Here is a 16,880-nt window from a genome sequence, read left to right as displayed (position 1 = left end):
AAATCATCTTTATATTTTATGTATTAGCAATTGATATTATCCTTTAATATATACCTTTGTCAAAAAATTTAAATAAATCTTTATTGGGTGCAAAAAGTAGCTTCTGTGGTATTTGACTCTCTTCATTGTTGATTAAATATGTTATATTATCATTCAGAATATCAAAGTATATTTCTCGAGGTATACAAAAGCTATCATTATTTTCTGTAAGTTGATAAAAAAGAACATAAGCTGTACTATAGCCATTAGTATGTGAGTCTAATTGAGACTCATGGAACGAGGATATCTGTATATCATTATACTCTGTCCACATTGAACTCTCACTATTTGAATAATTCTTACCAATTGTAAAATAATGCCCTGAATGAGGTGTATGACCTTGATGAACTATTACGGAATATAACTCATAAATTTTAATATCATTAGAAGTTGTTGTTTCCGTTTCACAATCTGAATTCCTTCGTTCCTTGTAGTCTTCTTGATTATGATCTTCGAAGATCCAACCATCAATGGACTCATCAGCATGATAGACAGATGTTGAATGCATTGTAAGCTTTTTGTCTAACTTAACAAATCTGCTGATCTTGCGCTGAACATTCTGATTTGGTAAAAACTCAAATCTATTAAGAACTATGATAAGAATATGAGGAGGTTTGTGAATAAGATATCTTCTATGTGTGTTCCCCAAAATACCACATGAGTTACATCTATAATCAGGCAAAAGTTCGGATGAAAAGTAACTAGACAAGAGTTGAAGAACATTTGTGGGAGTGTACTTTGAATCACTTTGTTCTTGACAATTATATTTGTCTGGAAATATAGGGTTTGAAGTCGGATAGGTCTTTTCAATATCACTTTTTAGAATATTTATATTATTTTCAGGTTGATACAAAGTTGAATGTATATTATCAACATAATTTTTACCATCTCTATTCCAACAATAGGTATTTTTGTCTGTAGTAGGGGAGTTTATCACAATTGTATTTCCTGAAAAGCTTGTATAATTAAATTCTGATCCACTATCTACCCTGCTATATATCCCATCATGCTTATCTTCTAAATTAGATAAAACAGATATCATTGTTGCTGTGGCTACTGTTGTATTTGAGTCTTGTGTAGAACCATCTGATAAATCCTGATCATTGATAATGGTTGAAGTTGAGGAGGAAGAAGTTATAATTTCTTGAATTATATCTATACAGTAATCCTTAGATTTTGAGTTACACTCATGAGATGAATTTGAAAATGTATCACGTTCTTGAAATTCTTTTGGAGTTAAGTCTAAATCTTGAATTTTAATTACTTTTGACCAATTGCTACTTCTATTATTTACTGCGAGCCCTATATCCATAAACTTTTCTTTATGATAACTTTCATAGGTACAATTATTGCATACTAACATACTAATCACTTCACCCCCAAATGTAAATTGTGGAACATCTGTATAACTCATTTCACTCATTTCTCTTTGTTTAGCTTCTTCAGAGGTATTGTTAGAGCAAGCCAACTGACTCCATAATAAATGAGCATACTCTGTTACATCATGTTGTTCCATGCAAGTTTCCAAAGGTATTAAGAATTTCATTTGGGAAATATTAATGCTAACTCGTTCTGAAAGAGTTAAATAACACAAAACTTGTAATAATTCATAAGCTACATCATTTTTATGTAAATATGGAGTAACTTTTAAGTAGCTAGAAGAAAGGATATTTTTAGTATTATCAGTCGTAGAGCCCAAAGAAGGTATACAAATTAAGGTTTGTAAACTATTTGGATTATTCTTAAGGATCCATGTTGACGAATATGATAAAGTAGATATAAATAGTTTTGTCAAATGCAAAGCTTGTAACAAACTAGCAATATAACAGGTGTTACCCATATTTACTATTCCTACTCCTCGTTTACTATTTGACAATTTAGCTGTAAAGTCCTCGGATACATAAGGCTCACAAGGAGAATTTAAATTCTTTGAATTTATATCAGAATATTTACAAGTATCACTATCAAAATAATTGATCTGTTTATTTTTGAGATTTAACCATAAATTACAAAGAGAAGGTGAATACTTTTGACATCCAGTATAGAGTGAATTGCTAAACAACTTTGCATAACGTAGTTTATATTCCTCTCCAGCTATTGTTAATGAATTAGAAATTCCATTACTAGTCAACTCTGAAGATATATATCTTAATAAATACTCAAGTGCCTGATTATTTTGCGACTTATCGAGTATCTTAGATGCAATAATACTCAATATTTCAAATTTATCCTGCTCCTTTCTTGATAATTCTTGATAGTTACACAATGATTCTAATGGCCAAATACAACACAGAATTCCAATGAAAACTTGAATATTCATTATTAAAGTGTTTGAATAAGTGTCTAAAATTCTTCTTAATGTATGTACTGCGAAGTCTAAATCCGAGTTGCTTATTATATCATTATTAGAAATAATACTACGACATAACAAAAAAAATATCAATATTGGAGCCCTTATTATACTCCAATATTCATTTGACTGTTCCTCATATCCTAATTCTTTATAATTTAGAAGAGATTTTATTAGTGGTATTGTAATATTTACTCCAATAAATGGTGCACAAGATGCAACACTAGTCCAATGCATCTGATCCAATGGTTTCTTTTCATTTTGAAGTTTGTTTGTATAATGAAAAGAATTATTTCTAACTAAATAAATCCAAAATTTTGCAATTTCCATTATTGTCTTTTGAGATAAAAAATGGGATACTGGATATTTGTATAAATTTTTCATAATCTCATAAAATATACCCAGATCTTTCAACTTCTGAGTTTTATTTGTGGTTATTAATAGCTGTATTAGGAAAACACGCCAATTTTCACAGACACATATTGTATTAGTATAATTTTTATCTTTTTGTGAATAATTACTTTCCTCAGTACAACAATATTTGGAATGTTGATCTGAAGATAAGAACATATTAAAAGATTCATATTCAATATATTTAAAGATAATTCTAATTATTTGATAAAGTGATTCATTATACTCAAAAATATAGTAAATAGAATCATCGAACAAGCCGAGTGTATTACCTAACATATCCCACAATCTCCTTATATATTCTCTTTTTTCCAAGCTTATATCAAGATCTTTATTTTCTAAAGATCCAATGAAAAATGAAGTCCCTAATGTTAAAAAATTGCATATTATGTCAAATATACTACTTTTATCAATAGAACTGCAGCATCTTGCTATAACGGATTTGAGTGAGGTACTATGCAGCATACATATAAGTTGCAGTGCAAATTCCTGTTTTGACATCTGGTTATATTTATCACTGACTTGAAAAAGCTTTTTTATAAGTACAGAGTCCTCATATACAGATATTTTTGATCCCCAAGAGTTAAATAAGTATTTAAAGACTTCATTTTGTGCACACTCATCCAATTGTCCATATATTTTTAAATAATAAGATATACTATAGTTTGGTAAATTTGAATGCTCTCTAAGACAATCCACAAGCTGCTCAATTTCCATTTTAAGGTTATCTCAGCTCACTTTATATTACCACAAAGATATTTGCATATTTAGCGCTAATTTGTTGTATATTTCTAATTTAGTGTCACAAGTTTAAGACCCCTAAAATTAGAGTTTAATAGATCAAACTTGTCTAACAATAATCTGTCGCAATAATACTATAAATGTATATATTTGATTATTCATATAATATGCTTTTAATATGTCCCTAAACTTGTGCATAGAACCATCTCTTTTGAGGCTTAAGAAAGAATTTGAACAACTGGATTTACCTGACTATTGTATATTACGTATTGGAGATGAAAAATATATAGAATTAAGTGGTCAAATAGAATGTTATGATTTTGATCTAATAGGTGATCTTTTAAGTAAATATAGATGTTTTAGTGTATATATAACACCACAAGAAGGTTACTGGAAAAATAGATGCATAGAATTTAACTTTAAGATACCACTTGGATATCCTCATATAGCTCCAAAAGTAAAGTGTTTAACGAAACTATTTCACCCTAATATAGATGAAAATGGTAATATATGCTTAAATTGCCTACGTGAAGATTGGAAACCTATACTTTCAATAACTATAATAATATGTGGATTATTAAACTTATTAATAGAACCTAGTACTACAGATCCTTTAAATAAAGAAGCAGCTGATATAATAAATATTAACCCTATATTATTCCAAGAGACTAACAACAAATTATTTAATATATAGAAAAAGATAGAAATCATGTCAGTCTAGATTTTATTAAGTAAGGTTTTATATAATTTAATACTTTATCAAGACTGTTAATGCTCCTTGCTCCTGCCATCCCAATTTTCCCTGAGAAATGAACAGTTAATGTTACAATTTCAATTTTTAATTTAGATCCATTATTGTATTGAGATGCCAATGTCTTTTTATGTAAATATTCTGGATTACACTCCTTATCATTAATGTAATCTGGAGGGATTCTAATTTTTGCACCTGGATTTCTTTCAGGTTCATAATCAACATAAATATAATTACTGCATAATAACCTTAAGTTTATTGGAAATCCAGCATCTACAACTGCTTGAATATTATGAACTTCGAAATTGAGTAACTTTGCCTTATTCATTCCTAAACGCCTTAATTTTATTATCAACTTCTTCATAGAAACTTTTGAAGCAGCTACTGTAGCTCCTCCAGTAGCTTGAAGTTTTCCATTTGAAAATACTGACATAGTTACAATACTATTAGATTCTAAATGTTGAATATCAACTCTGATATAATAATTTAATTAATTTGACTATAAAGTCCTATTAAATCTACTTACCTTGCTGCAGGAAATTCACATGGCTCATAATAAGTGTTCCCGAATGATTCTACAAACCAATCTAAGTCTATATTTATTCCTGAATAAGCACTAGCCATTACATTATATATATTTAAAACCATAGGTTGACTAGGAATCTGAACTTCAATATTAGACACAAATTCTTCATCATCATCCATATTTATAAAATCCCTTTCACTTTTTATATTCATTAATCTTGTTATTCTTTATTTCAAAGAGGGGAAAAACCTATAAATTACACGTAAATATATTAATGAATTGTCTTTGGCGCATGTTTAGGACGAATCCCCAAAATATTATATTGTATTTATCACTGTAACTTTGAAGGTACTCTTGATTTTCTTTCAACTCTAGCCATAGGAGTTCTATCAATCAATAGATCCTCATTAGAACTGTTTGCACTTGCTGAACTTATTGGGAGTTTATTATAACTAGTATATTGCTTGTAAGGTATATTTGAGGAATAACCATGTTGACTATTTATGTAGACATTAGCTTCATTATTTTCATTATTACTATCATTAAAATTAGAATTGGCTTCTACTAAACAAGGGACTATACTAGGAGCTGAATAATGTTCTTGTAATAGCTTTCTACTCTTATTCTCTATATTTATTGAAGCATCACTAAATAAATCATCCTGTTTTATTCTAATGGGAGATGACGTAGCTGTTGGAAGTGGATAAACTGATGAATTAATTTTAAAATTCTCATTTCTATAAGAGATAGATATTTGTTCATCCATTTTTGAAGTATGATTATTCATATATGTAGAATTTATAGTTTTAGGAGTTGATAATAATCCATTTTTAATTTTATCTTTAGTATATTTATTTAAAGAGAGCATTTTCATTGCAAGAATATATCGTTTTTTCACAATATCAATCATATCATCAATGGAGTGATATTTCACAATACTATTAGTTTTTCCATTCATATCAACTATATAGTGATAATACACAACACAGATATCTTTGATAGTTTCTATTGAATCAATTTGATAATCTGCTATTGATTTCTGAATTATATTCCAAACTTCTTTGACTATATAAGGTATATAAGAATAAATCTCATCTATATCATTCTTGTATTCACTAAGTATATTATTTGAGTTAATACGTTTCTTATATTGTCCCTTAAAATCTTCATACATTATACGATATATACGATGATATAATTCTATCAATTTTTGAATCTTCTCTTGAATTTCATCTACAGATATACCAGAATCTAATTTGGTACTACTGTCTTCTACATTCATAATTTCATGATTTAAAATACACTCTAAAGCAAAAGTTAACATAAATTGATCCATTGTCTTAATAATTATTAAGTTCCCAAAAGATTTCACTTCATCTAGATCCATTACAAACATTTCATTATGCTTCTTTATAATTGTTTCAGTAATATTCATATCTGTAGTTATATTCTCATAGACTAATTGTTCTAAAAATGTAAAAGAAGTTGTTATTTGCTTAGCTGGAATTTTATTTAAACTAGACTTCTGATTCTTATTAGCTACAGAAATTTCAGATGATAAATTTGCAACTCCATCTTTAATATTTGAATCTGCTTCAATACTATTCAAATTAAATTTAGGACTTGAATCTTTATTATCTATTAATTCTTGTTGATCCTTCATTACTTGTAAATTTGAATATTTAAATACATCAATAGACATTGGATAATGATCATTAGAATATGTAGAATGAATATTTGGCATCGATGTATGTTGTAAACTGGTTAGATTCATTTCATTTAATTCAGAATTCTCCATTACAGGTTTAAGAACTTCATGTCTATATCCTCTTGGATTTATATCACTATTTAGTGATGTTTTTACATCGACCTTTTTCTCCCTATAAATTCGAGATGTATTAACATTTGATTGCACTGGTAATACCTTAGGTATCATTGAAATTAAAGATTGGCCCATAGATTGTACAGATTTCCCAAGTGTCTGTCCTATAGGTTGTAGAGATCGTCCAATATTTTGTAAAGATTGTCCCAAAGTTTGTAATGGTTGCATATTCTTAATATTTTGCATTGGATGCATCATCTGTGTATGCCTTCTATCTTGAACATTCACATTATGTATTTGTCCCATAGGCCTTACTTGATATATATTTTGTGGTATTACTGGGGAAATCATAGATACAGGAACTCCTGATATAGGAACTGGAGATCCTAAAGATATCCCTGACGGTATTGATATAGAATAATTTAATCTATTTTGATATATTACCGGATGAGGAACATAAGATCCCGAACATCTTACAGGGGTATTTTCAGGATTTACTGGAAGAATTGGGACAGGTGGTATTACAGGAATATATGAAACCTGATTATTATTAATTCCACTATATAGAGAATTAGCTACTGATAATATTGTTTTGTTTGAAGATTCATTTAATATATTATTATTTACTTCCTTACTCTTAACATTACTATCATCACAAAATGTAGATGATCTGTGAGTATCCATAGATATCTCTACATTCGGCTTCTCAATATTTATATTTGATATATTCTCTTCATTCCTATTATATATACATTTCTTCTTCTTACCTTCAAATGATACTCGTAATAATTGGGATGTTCCTCGTAGTCTCCTTGTTTCTACCAATTTCTTTAGAGTACTAAATTTTATTTTTCGATTATCTGATAAAGGATATGGCACTAGCTTCTCGCTATTTTCTGCTGGATATTGAATATCAGTCATTAAATTATACCAATCATTATAATCCCAGTAACCTTTAGAATTATTATCATAGTACAAATATATTAGTTGAAGTCTAAGCATCCCTGCTGGACTACTTGTAGAATGAGGTGTTGAATTATCCATTAAAGCAGCTAAACACATAAATTGTGATCCATTTATATGATCTCCTCCACTCATAATGGAGCATAAATCTCCCCTTTCTGTCAAAGACTTTATACCTCCACGAATTGTGTAACAGCTCTTGCCTATATCTAACAAAAGATCTGTTAAATGTTTCCTATCTAGACCTTCATTTACACCTGCATATCTACGAAAACATTTCATTACTCTTTCAAATTTATCACTAGGCCACTGTAATTCAGCCCATAGGGAATTATATTCATCATCTTTTATATCCAACATTCCTTAAAATGCTACACTACAAGCTTTAATTTGTTTTATTTTAGTTTATTCTCCCCTCTACCTTCTCAAATTTTTTTAAGTATTTTTAAAAGAAAAAAAAAAAGGAAATAAAGAAAAAACCCCACATACGCATCATCTACATTTATTGTCAAGTGGACAATCGTATTAAAGTAATAATAACATTCTAGACTATTTAGGCCATACAAAATCCTGACAGGCTTAGAATAAAGTTTAACATCTGAATATACTCTAAAACAGATGAATTACTAAATATCTAATTAAAAAAAAAAAATTCCATACTAATTCTATATTCGACATATACACTTTATACTAGTAATAGTTGTTTCCATTCTCCTAAGAATTTAAGTAATCAAAACTCCAATATAAAGTTATATTAGGTAAGGTGTAAAAGCTCTAGCTAGTTATAATTCAATGTTATAAATCTGTAAGTATTTTGTAAAAATGGGGAGGAATCGTCACTTTTTTATTAGTTATATCTAGGCGCCGTGTACTCTTTTTTTACTTTTTAAAGGCCAGGATGAGCTTGACTAATTTATTATATTGATATTTAAAATGAGTGAGCGATATAAGAATTTCCTTGATAAATATACAAATGTAGATATCTTTGAGAAACTCTTTGGGATTGACCAGAGATTTATTTTAAAGGTTTTAAATATTACATGTCTATTTCTATCTATAGTATCATTGATAATGACTATAATAGCCTATAAATATGAACAATTTCTTCATGTGAAGCTATTAGCTATACTTACAATCCTTCTATCTGTATTTTCAGCATGCATCATGGTGTAAGTTTATCGGTGAGTACTTCTTGGTCTTAACAGCTTAATCTGTTCTCCCTTAGTTTCATACCAGAGTTTGAAAGATATCTAAGAGAGTCTGGGGGTGTGGATGTACCCCCTGGAGATACTAGTAGTGTGGTGGGAGGTAATCCTAGCTGTGTATTATCATCACTAGATCTACTTACTAAGAGGAAAGTTGAGTAGCTTGTAGTTCGACTCATAATGTGCTGTTGTGCCTGACTAGTTTGGTTAATAAATTAATGATATATTAGCTTATTGTTGGCAGCTACTCAATAAGTAGCCACCGCTGACAGAAATTTTGCCGTTGGATCCGGTATAGTACCAGTCCATAACCCTTCACAGACGGCGGAGTGCAGTGCCCTGCTCAGGATTACGACAGGGCCATTCGTGAGCGACCCCGAACGCCGGCCAGGTAAGTTTGGGGGGGGGTTGTATTATATAATTATATGGTAAATTTACACAACAATATGATGGTTATATTATTTTACCGCCTTGACTGTTTTAGGGAATATAACTTTTAGAGCTAAGTTTCCTAATGGGGAGTGACTTTAATATATGATAAACCTAAAATGAAAAGGAAGAATATTGGTGACTATATAGAATTAGGACAAGGAGGGAAGGAGTTCACTAATAACTTAAAGTGGAAGGAAGTTGTAATAGACCCTAGATTAATGTCAAATTTGACTATCCATGGTATTAGCTTTATAGAAGAGCTTATTAATCCAGAAAGTATAAATATATATAATCCAGTGGGTGAAGACAAGTGTCTTAGTGAAGGAGAAAAGAAAAAAAAAGTAAAGAAAGGTACTATTAAAAAGCAATACAGTAAATCTATTAAGGATTCTATGATAAATATTAAAGATAAGATTTTACATCCTGATGAATATTGGGAGGAATATGGCTACTTGAGGGAATCTTTAAAAAATTGGGTAGATATTATTGAAAAACATACTTTTAATTTTAATAATGTTAAGGAGAATGAATGTTTATCAGATGATTTAAGAACTCCAAATATAGTTATACATCCAAGTATATTGAAAGGTATTGAGAAATTGGGATTTTTTAGTCCTACAAAAATTCAAGAGATGTGTTTAATACCAGCAATACGTGATAGAAAGGATATAATAGCTGCAGCTGAAACAGGTTCTGGAAAAACACTTGCATATAGTATTCCTATCCTTGTGAATATTATGTTTACTGAACAAAGACGAAGAGAAAAATTAAAGACAAGGTCTCTAAAATTTAATAGTTTAGAAGATAAATATATAAATAATTCAATAGATGATACTGATTATTTTGAGAAGATTTTAGATTCTAACGATAATGAAAATAATGGAGAAGTAGATGATACATTAGAGACATTAAAAGAATTAGGTTTCAAAACAACAGAAATTCCAGAAGATATTCAACTAGATAAAAATGAATTTTATGAAATAGATAGACCATTACAAGCTTTAATTATTCTCCCAAGTAGAGAATTAGCTTTACAGGTTAGAGATCATTTGCGTGCTGTAGGACAATTTACAGGATTAGGGATTCATGCATTTGTTGGTGGATTTTCTATAGAGAAACAAGAGCGTTTAATAATTCAGAATAAGATTCAAATAGCAGTTGGTACACCTGGACGTTTAGCAGATTTGATACTTAATAATTATAAAATAGAAGATATTGGAAAAATTGAATTGGAAAGGAAAATGAACAAGATTTTATCTATAGAATATTTAAGATTTTTAGTTTTAGATGAGGCAGATAGGTTAGTTGAACAAGGTCATTATAAAGAATTAAAATTAATTCTCGACAATGTATATGAAGAGAATGGTCAGAAAAAGAAATTTAGAAAACCTATTCAGACATATATTTTTTCAGCTACATTAAATTTACCTGATAAATTACATCCAAGATTTTCTTTAAAAAAAAATAATAATAAGCACACAAAATATGGAAAGAATAATGATCAGATAAACTCTGATTTGATTGGAAATACAGGTAAAGCAATGCAAAGTATTTTACAATATGTTAAACTTCAAAATGGCAAGGTATTTGTAGTAGACCTATCAAGATTTAAAATAAGTTATAATAAAGATGAGAATATCGATAAAAATTATAAATATGTTCAATCTACAAGTGCTATTCATATTCCAAAAGGTTTAATGATCTACATGATTCGTTGTGATGAATTAGATCGTGAAATGAGATTAATTATGTATTTACTTGCTTATTTTACCCCCAAATGGAACTATAAATTAAATGATGATAAGGAAAGTAATTGTGCTAATTGTGCAATATGTAATAAGGGCAAGATTTTATTATTTGTAAATTCAATCTCTTATGTATATAGATTGTTACCACTTCTTCCACTAGTTTTATTAGGAAATGATATTCATTTGAAAAAGTTGACAGGTAATTTTAAAAGACCAAAGTGCAATTATAATTGCAAGGATAGCCTAAAGATATTGGGTATTCATGGAAATATCTCTCAAAAACAACGTGTTAAAACATTGGAACAATTTAGGTATAGCAATTCAGCAATTTTGATATGTACTGATGTACTAGCTCGTGGATTAGATATCCCTGATGTTGAAGTTGTAATCCATTTACAACCTCCTAGGAATGCATCACTAATGATCCATAGAAGTGGTAGAACAGCAAGAGCTACTAAAACAGGTGAATGTGTTTTATTTTGTACTCCTAAGGATGTACCCCTTTATACAAAATATTTACGTGCAATTTCACAATCATATGAATCAATTGCTGCCCCATATCAGATCTCAAATATAACTTCTTTTCATATTTCTCATATACAAAATAGACTTGCTTTAGCTATAGAAATTGAAAATTTGGGTCACCTTTTTTTAAAAAAAAAAAAAAATATGAATTGGATGATTGAAATGGCTAAGGAAGCTGATCTTGAACTTTCAGATGAGGAAGATTGTAGAAAGGAATTGAATCAGCTAGTAAATACTCAAGAAATTAAACAAAAGTATAAGCAATTAATAGGATTAATCCACTCTTTTGAAATTTAGGTCTTTAATTATAAATTTTAACTATATCACAAAACTGTAATTGACAAATTAATATTAAAGCTCCTATATAAATATTCTATATTCTGAATATTATGCAGATTTTTAAAATCCCCTAAAATATAACGAGTTACTTTATTTCAAATTGATACACTAGATTTTATGAACAATATTAACTATATTAATACTACTTATAGGGTTTTTCTGGAGAGTGAAAACTAAAAAGCTTTTTATTGATTAGTAGTTGGGTATACTTGTTTATAAAAACTCAAATTTAGATATAGAATATTTGAGTTCTATTACTACTATCAAGATATTTGATTTTTTTGTTATTGTACTAAATAGGTACTCAATTATCTTTTTTTTTAGTTCTAGTTATAAATTTTATTCACAATTACTTAATATTACCTTATTATATATAAATTTTATAATACTTCAACAAATAAAAAAAACTAGTAAAGACATTTAATCCTTAATATTAAGTCATTAAATTTAAGTAGTAGATTTTTTAATATAAGATTCTCCAAAATTTTTAAATACCTCAAATTCACTTTATGTTAAATCTGTTTATTTTTGTACTACACTTTTTCATTTAAAAATGCCTACTAGAACGATCTATTAATTCACTAACCATTTAAAATTTGATATTCATAAATACACTAATAAGTCAAATAAGACAGTAATTTTTTCATATATATTTAATAAATTTTGAGAATTTATTGATACATAAAGCTAGATATATTTATCATTATAAATATTTAACTTTTTGAAAATCAAATTATAAAGATATTTATTTGTTGAATATAAATTAAATATAAAATTAGAAAAATTAATGATCAATCCTGCATTATATATACAAATAGCAAACATTAAATTAAAATTATCCAAAATTATCACACTTTATATAGATCTAACATAAAATTATTTATCTTAAAGAATACTAAATTTTTTTTAACTAGCTTTCACTACAAACCATTAATATTTCTCTTATATTTAAGCTTTAATTACCACAAAATAATCTGTATATATAGGTTAAAAATTTTAAGCTACTATAATTCTTTTATATTAAATTACTAATTTTCTACAAAATAAAACATATATTTATACTTTATAGTATATTTAATTATTAAGGAATATCACCATATTCATATTTCTACAAAAAAAAAAAAGTTATTATATTTTTAATTCTATCCTTTTCAAAAATGACCAGAAAAATAAGTTTTCATTATTTTCTTACTATTTTACTATCAAAAATGATCCTAAATTCTTCATATTTTTAATACATTAACTTCTTGGAAAAGTAGTGTATTAAAGCTTCAAATTACTTCCAAATATAGAATGTCAAAGAATATATGATTTGTAGTATATATTAATTAGTATATGACTCTACATATATATATATATATATATTTAATTAACTAATTAATTATTAATATATTCATAAATTGAATAATCATACTTTAAGCCTATTTTAACTTGATATTTGACCTGCAATGTCAAGAGTATAAAGAAATCTATATAATAATAACAAAACATATAATTATACAATAATATACAAGTATTTAAGAGTCAAATTAGAAGTTTTAAAAGATAAATTGATATTAAAAATATATTAGAAATAAAATAAAACTACAATTAAACTTATCTCAATAATATTAAAAGACTTAATTATTTATCCTGGGTATAATTATAATATTATACTTTTAAAATCCCGTTATACCTAAAAGAAAATGTTTATTAATTATTAAGAACATAGAATAAAATTACTTTATAACTTATATTCTCTAAATAGATATGTGTATACTTAAATTTCTTCAGTGCTACAGAAATATTTATTTTTGTATCATAACTCAGTATATAGTATAATTATACTTAGTATTAAGTAATATTTGTTCCTAAACTATTAAATCCAAAGAATACCATTATATAATTGTGACAATTGTTAAATTTCCTACTATAGTATATTATGATACAATAATCCGTAATTTCTGTAATAATAATGAAATAAAGATGTATTCACGCATTTGGAGTTAAATATTTAATAGTAAATATTGAGCTGCACTTTTAAAATTACAAAGTCCTATTTATTATAAAACAAATATTTCAGATAACTATTTATCTTGTTAAAAAAATATCTAAAAAATCATGGATTAAAAGTTATTGATAATTTTAATTTGAGAAGTTTATGATTGGAATACTCTATTTATAGATATACAGAACTAATGAAATTTCCAGCTTTCTAATCTGAAATAGGATATATAAACTAACCTTAGTTATTATACGTGTTGGATTAGATATTATCAATAGATCTATTATATCTCAAATACCCAGTTTATCTTCTTGAAAAGCTTTTAGTAATGCAAAATAAGCATTATTTTCAAGAAACTTTCAAAATTTTATTGAATCAAGTGAAAGTAGTTATAAGTCATATATTAGATATATTACAACTTATTATATGTTCTCTATTAAATCAGAATATATCAGAGAAGCTATAAATCTTCACTTCGATTTTTTTAAAGATCGAACATTTAAAAAGTTATGATAAATACATAATATTAATAATGAAGTCCCTATTTATAATCAAGATGTAGAATAAATAATTAATCATCATTTAAAAAAAAAATCTAATGGAGATTATGTATCTAGTCAATTTTCTTGAGATAATAATTAAACACTAAGATTGATATTAAAAGCCATGGGAATTAATATAAAACTATCAATTTTTTCAATTATGATTATAGTTTTAATTTAGTAGAAATATTAATTGTAAGTTCATATTTTTTTTTATGTTAGGATATTTATTTATAGTATATATGATGGTAGTATTTTAAACATGAATATCATACATCTTAAATTATAAGCTGTATTTACGAATATTAGATCAATACATTTCTTGAAGATATTTCGAGAATTTATTCTGAATCTAATAATGGGCTCTTAAATTTTAATTACCCAATATACTTAGATTAGGGAAAAGAGAATATTCAACATATGGTTTATTCATATATTTTATATATATTTAACTTCAGATTTAATGGATCTTTGATTAATATATTACAAAGCAACCAATTAATAAATTATTTAAGTCAATATTAGATCCAGAGGACTTTGATTTTGAAATATTCCAGATCTGAATATATTTAACTGATACAAGTTTAATTTAAATAAGGTAATTAAATATATGTATTTTTTTGTAATAACTATTTATTTGAGATATAATTCAGAAAGATATTATTAAAAATATTAACAATATATTTAGATATTTTTAATTATATATGTGAACAAATGAAGAAAACTACGAATCTGAACAATTATGTGGGACATTATATACGGCACTTACAGAACTTGAAAATTATAAAATTGCAATATCAAATATACTAAGCTCCGATGACTTTTTTTTTATGATTTCTGTATTGGGAAAAAATCATAAATAATCTTTTAATGCATAAAAAAAATTATATAATATTTTATATAGTTTGTAAATATATTTAAGAGTTTTAGTCAAATTATATTTTGGAATGAATGTGAGTTTGTTACTTGAGTTAAGTAATAAGGTATCCCAAAAATAATGAATTTGTTCCAAGGTTTAGTTATATGACGGGTAGTATTGAACTTCCACTTAATAAATCAATGAAAATTCCAATATTTATTAATATATCTTGAGTTATTCTAAATATAAATAATAAAAGAGATGAAAAACTTTATATTACAGAAAATAACATAGTGATTCTTTCAATATAAAATTTCATAGATTGCTAAATAAAAAATTAATATCAAATTGTAATTTGAACATAGTACATCGGAACTGGATCTGGTATAAAGAACTGTTTTCAATATTACATATTAAAGAGTATATTGTAAAGGTTAATGATAGAGTCCATGTATTTTATAAAGATAATTCATATTATTTTGAGCTTCAGGCCTATATTAATCTCTGATTAATTCCAAATTGTTTGAAAAAATATATTTTAATGATTATTTTTATGATATTGAATATAATGCTACAATCATCATTAAATATTTTATAATGTTAGATTGGTTAGTATAAATTCCAGTATTGTTTTATTACTGGATTTAAATGATTTTATATCTATTGAAAAAATATAATTGAAATTAATAGGTTCTTTTCAAAAGATTATCATACTAATTAAAAAGTTTTTAAAAGCATAGCTGATCTATAATACATGAATTTTTCAATAATGCAAAGCAGATACTATTCCAAAATGTTGTACCAAATAGAGGATTTCACTCTTAATACTTATTTATTCGAAAGTTTGATATATTGTAAATAATAGTGATAAAATTTCTTTTACTATTTTTACAATTTTGTATAACTCAAACTATTCAATATGAAGAGTTTATAAATTAGTATAAATATCTGATTACTAACTTATAATATTCAAGAAGTGTTAATGGTAAATATACCTTCAAAAGAAGTACAGATTTTGCTTATTAGTTTATTACAAACTATTTTTATAATCAATGAAACTTTTAATTTAGGTTAATCACAATACACTAATTAATAATATTCAGTATCTTGTTTTTGAATACGATATTTGCAACTTATCACCATACTTTCTATTTAACAGCACTTTTATAGTTCTTTATATTTCAAACTCCCAATTATAAAGGTAATATTGCATCTCTACATATCCACATAAGTCCTGATAATAATGAAGAATTTATCTTAAATTGTCAATTCATCTTATAATAAATTGAAAAGAATTTCTACCTAAAAATAGAATGCATTAAATTATAAATATTAGGACATTTGCTGTCTTAAGTATCACCTTATATATATCAATATATTCATCACTGTTCATATGTCATCAAGTTAATAAATTTTATAAGACATTATTGGCAACTCAGTATTAGGATATTTGGACGAATTTGTTAGTATTAATCCTTTTAATTATATATTACTTATTTAAGTTTAAATAGATGATATTTAAATTACAATATTGCAAATAATATTCAAGACTTAAAAGTATATAATTAGAAGACTAAATTTTGACTAATATCATCTACTTTTTAAAACTATTAACAAGATTAGTTTCATCTCTGATAAGAATT

General features: G+C 26.4%; 6 protein-coding genes across 6 annotated transcripts; 3 read left to right on the top strand and 3 right to left on the bottom strand.

Moving 5' to 3' along the window:
- Positions 1-43: 43 nt before the first annotated feature.
- On the bottom strand, positions 44-3,517 carry cand_020900 (ubiquitin carboxyl-terminal hydrolase family protein; the record flags this gene model as incomplete). Its single annotated transcript, XM_067212320.1, has 1 exon — positions 44-3,517. One exon carries the CDS (start codon positions 3,515-3,517, stop codon positions 44-46), a length of 3,474 nt encoding a protein of 1,157 aa, XP_067068954.1.
- A 202-nt stretch (positions 3,518-3,719) lies between these two features.
- cand_020890 (ubiquitin-conjugating enzyme family protein) lies at positions 3,720-4,235 on the top strand (the record flags this gene model as incomplete). The annotated part of the gene is made up of 1 exon (XM_067212319.1): positions 3,720-4,235. The coding sequence occupies one exon, from the start codon at positions 3,720-3,722 to the stop codon at positions 4,233-4,235; it is 516 nt and encodes a 171-aa protein (XP_067068953.1).
- Positions 4,236-4,248: 13 nt separating this feature from the next.
- cand_020880 (TATA-box-binding protein) lies at positions 4,249-5,030 on the bottom strand (the record flags this gene model as incomplete). Its single annotated transcript, XM_067212318.1, has 2 exons — positions 4,249-4,765; positions 4,819-5,030. 2 exons carry the CDS (start codon positions 5,028-5,030, stop codon positions 4,249-4,251), a joined length of 729 nt encoding a protein of 242 aa, XP_067068952.1.
- A 119-nt stretch (positions 5,031-5,149) lies between these two features.
- On the bottom strand, positions 5,150-7,963 carry cand_020870 (uncharacterized protein; the record flags this gene model as incomplete). Its single annotated transcript, XM_067212317.1, has 1 exon — positions 5,150-7,963. The coding sequence occupies one exon, from the start codon at positions 7,961-7,963 to the stop codon at positions 5,150-5,152; it is 2,814 nt and encodes a 937-aa protein (XP_067068951.1).
- Positions 7,964-8,536: 573 nt separating this feature from the next.
- cand_020860 (uncharacterized protein) lies at positions 8,537-8,970 on the top strand (the record flags this gene model as incomplete). Its single annotated transcript, XM_067212316.1, has 2 exons — positions 8,537-8,772; positions 8,829-8,970. The coding sequence occupies 2 exons, from the start codon at positions 8,537-8,539 to the stop codon at positions 8,968-8,970; spliced, it is 378 nt and encodes a 125-aa protein (XP_067068950.1).
- A 386-nt stretch (positions 8,971-9,356) lies between these two features.
- cand_020850 (DEAD DEAH box helicase family protein) lies at positions 9,357-11,810 on the top strand (the record flags this gene model as incomplete). The annotated part of the gene is made up of 1 exon (XM_067212315.1): positions 9,357-11,810. The coding sequence occupies one exon, from the start codon at positions 9,357-9,359 to the stop codon at positions 11,808-11,810; it is 2,454 nt and encodes an 817-aa protein (XP_067068949.1).
- Positions 11,811-16,880: the final 5,070 nt, after the last annotated feature.

This window comes from Cryptosporidium andersoni (assembly GCF_001865355.1).
Source record: "Cryptosporidium andersoni isolate 30847 chromosome Unknown contig_16, whole genome shotgun sequence".
NCBI classification, from domain to species: domain Eukaryota; phylum Apicomplexa; class Conoidasida; order Eucoccidiorida; family Cryptosporidiidae; genus Cryptosporidium; species Cryptosporidium andersoni.
This window is presented reverse-complemented; position numbering and strand designations above follow the sequence as displayed.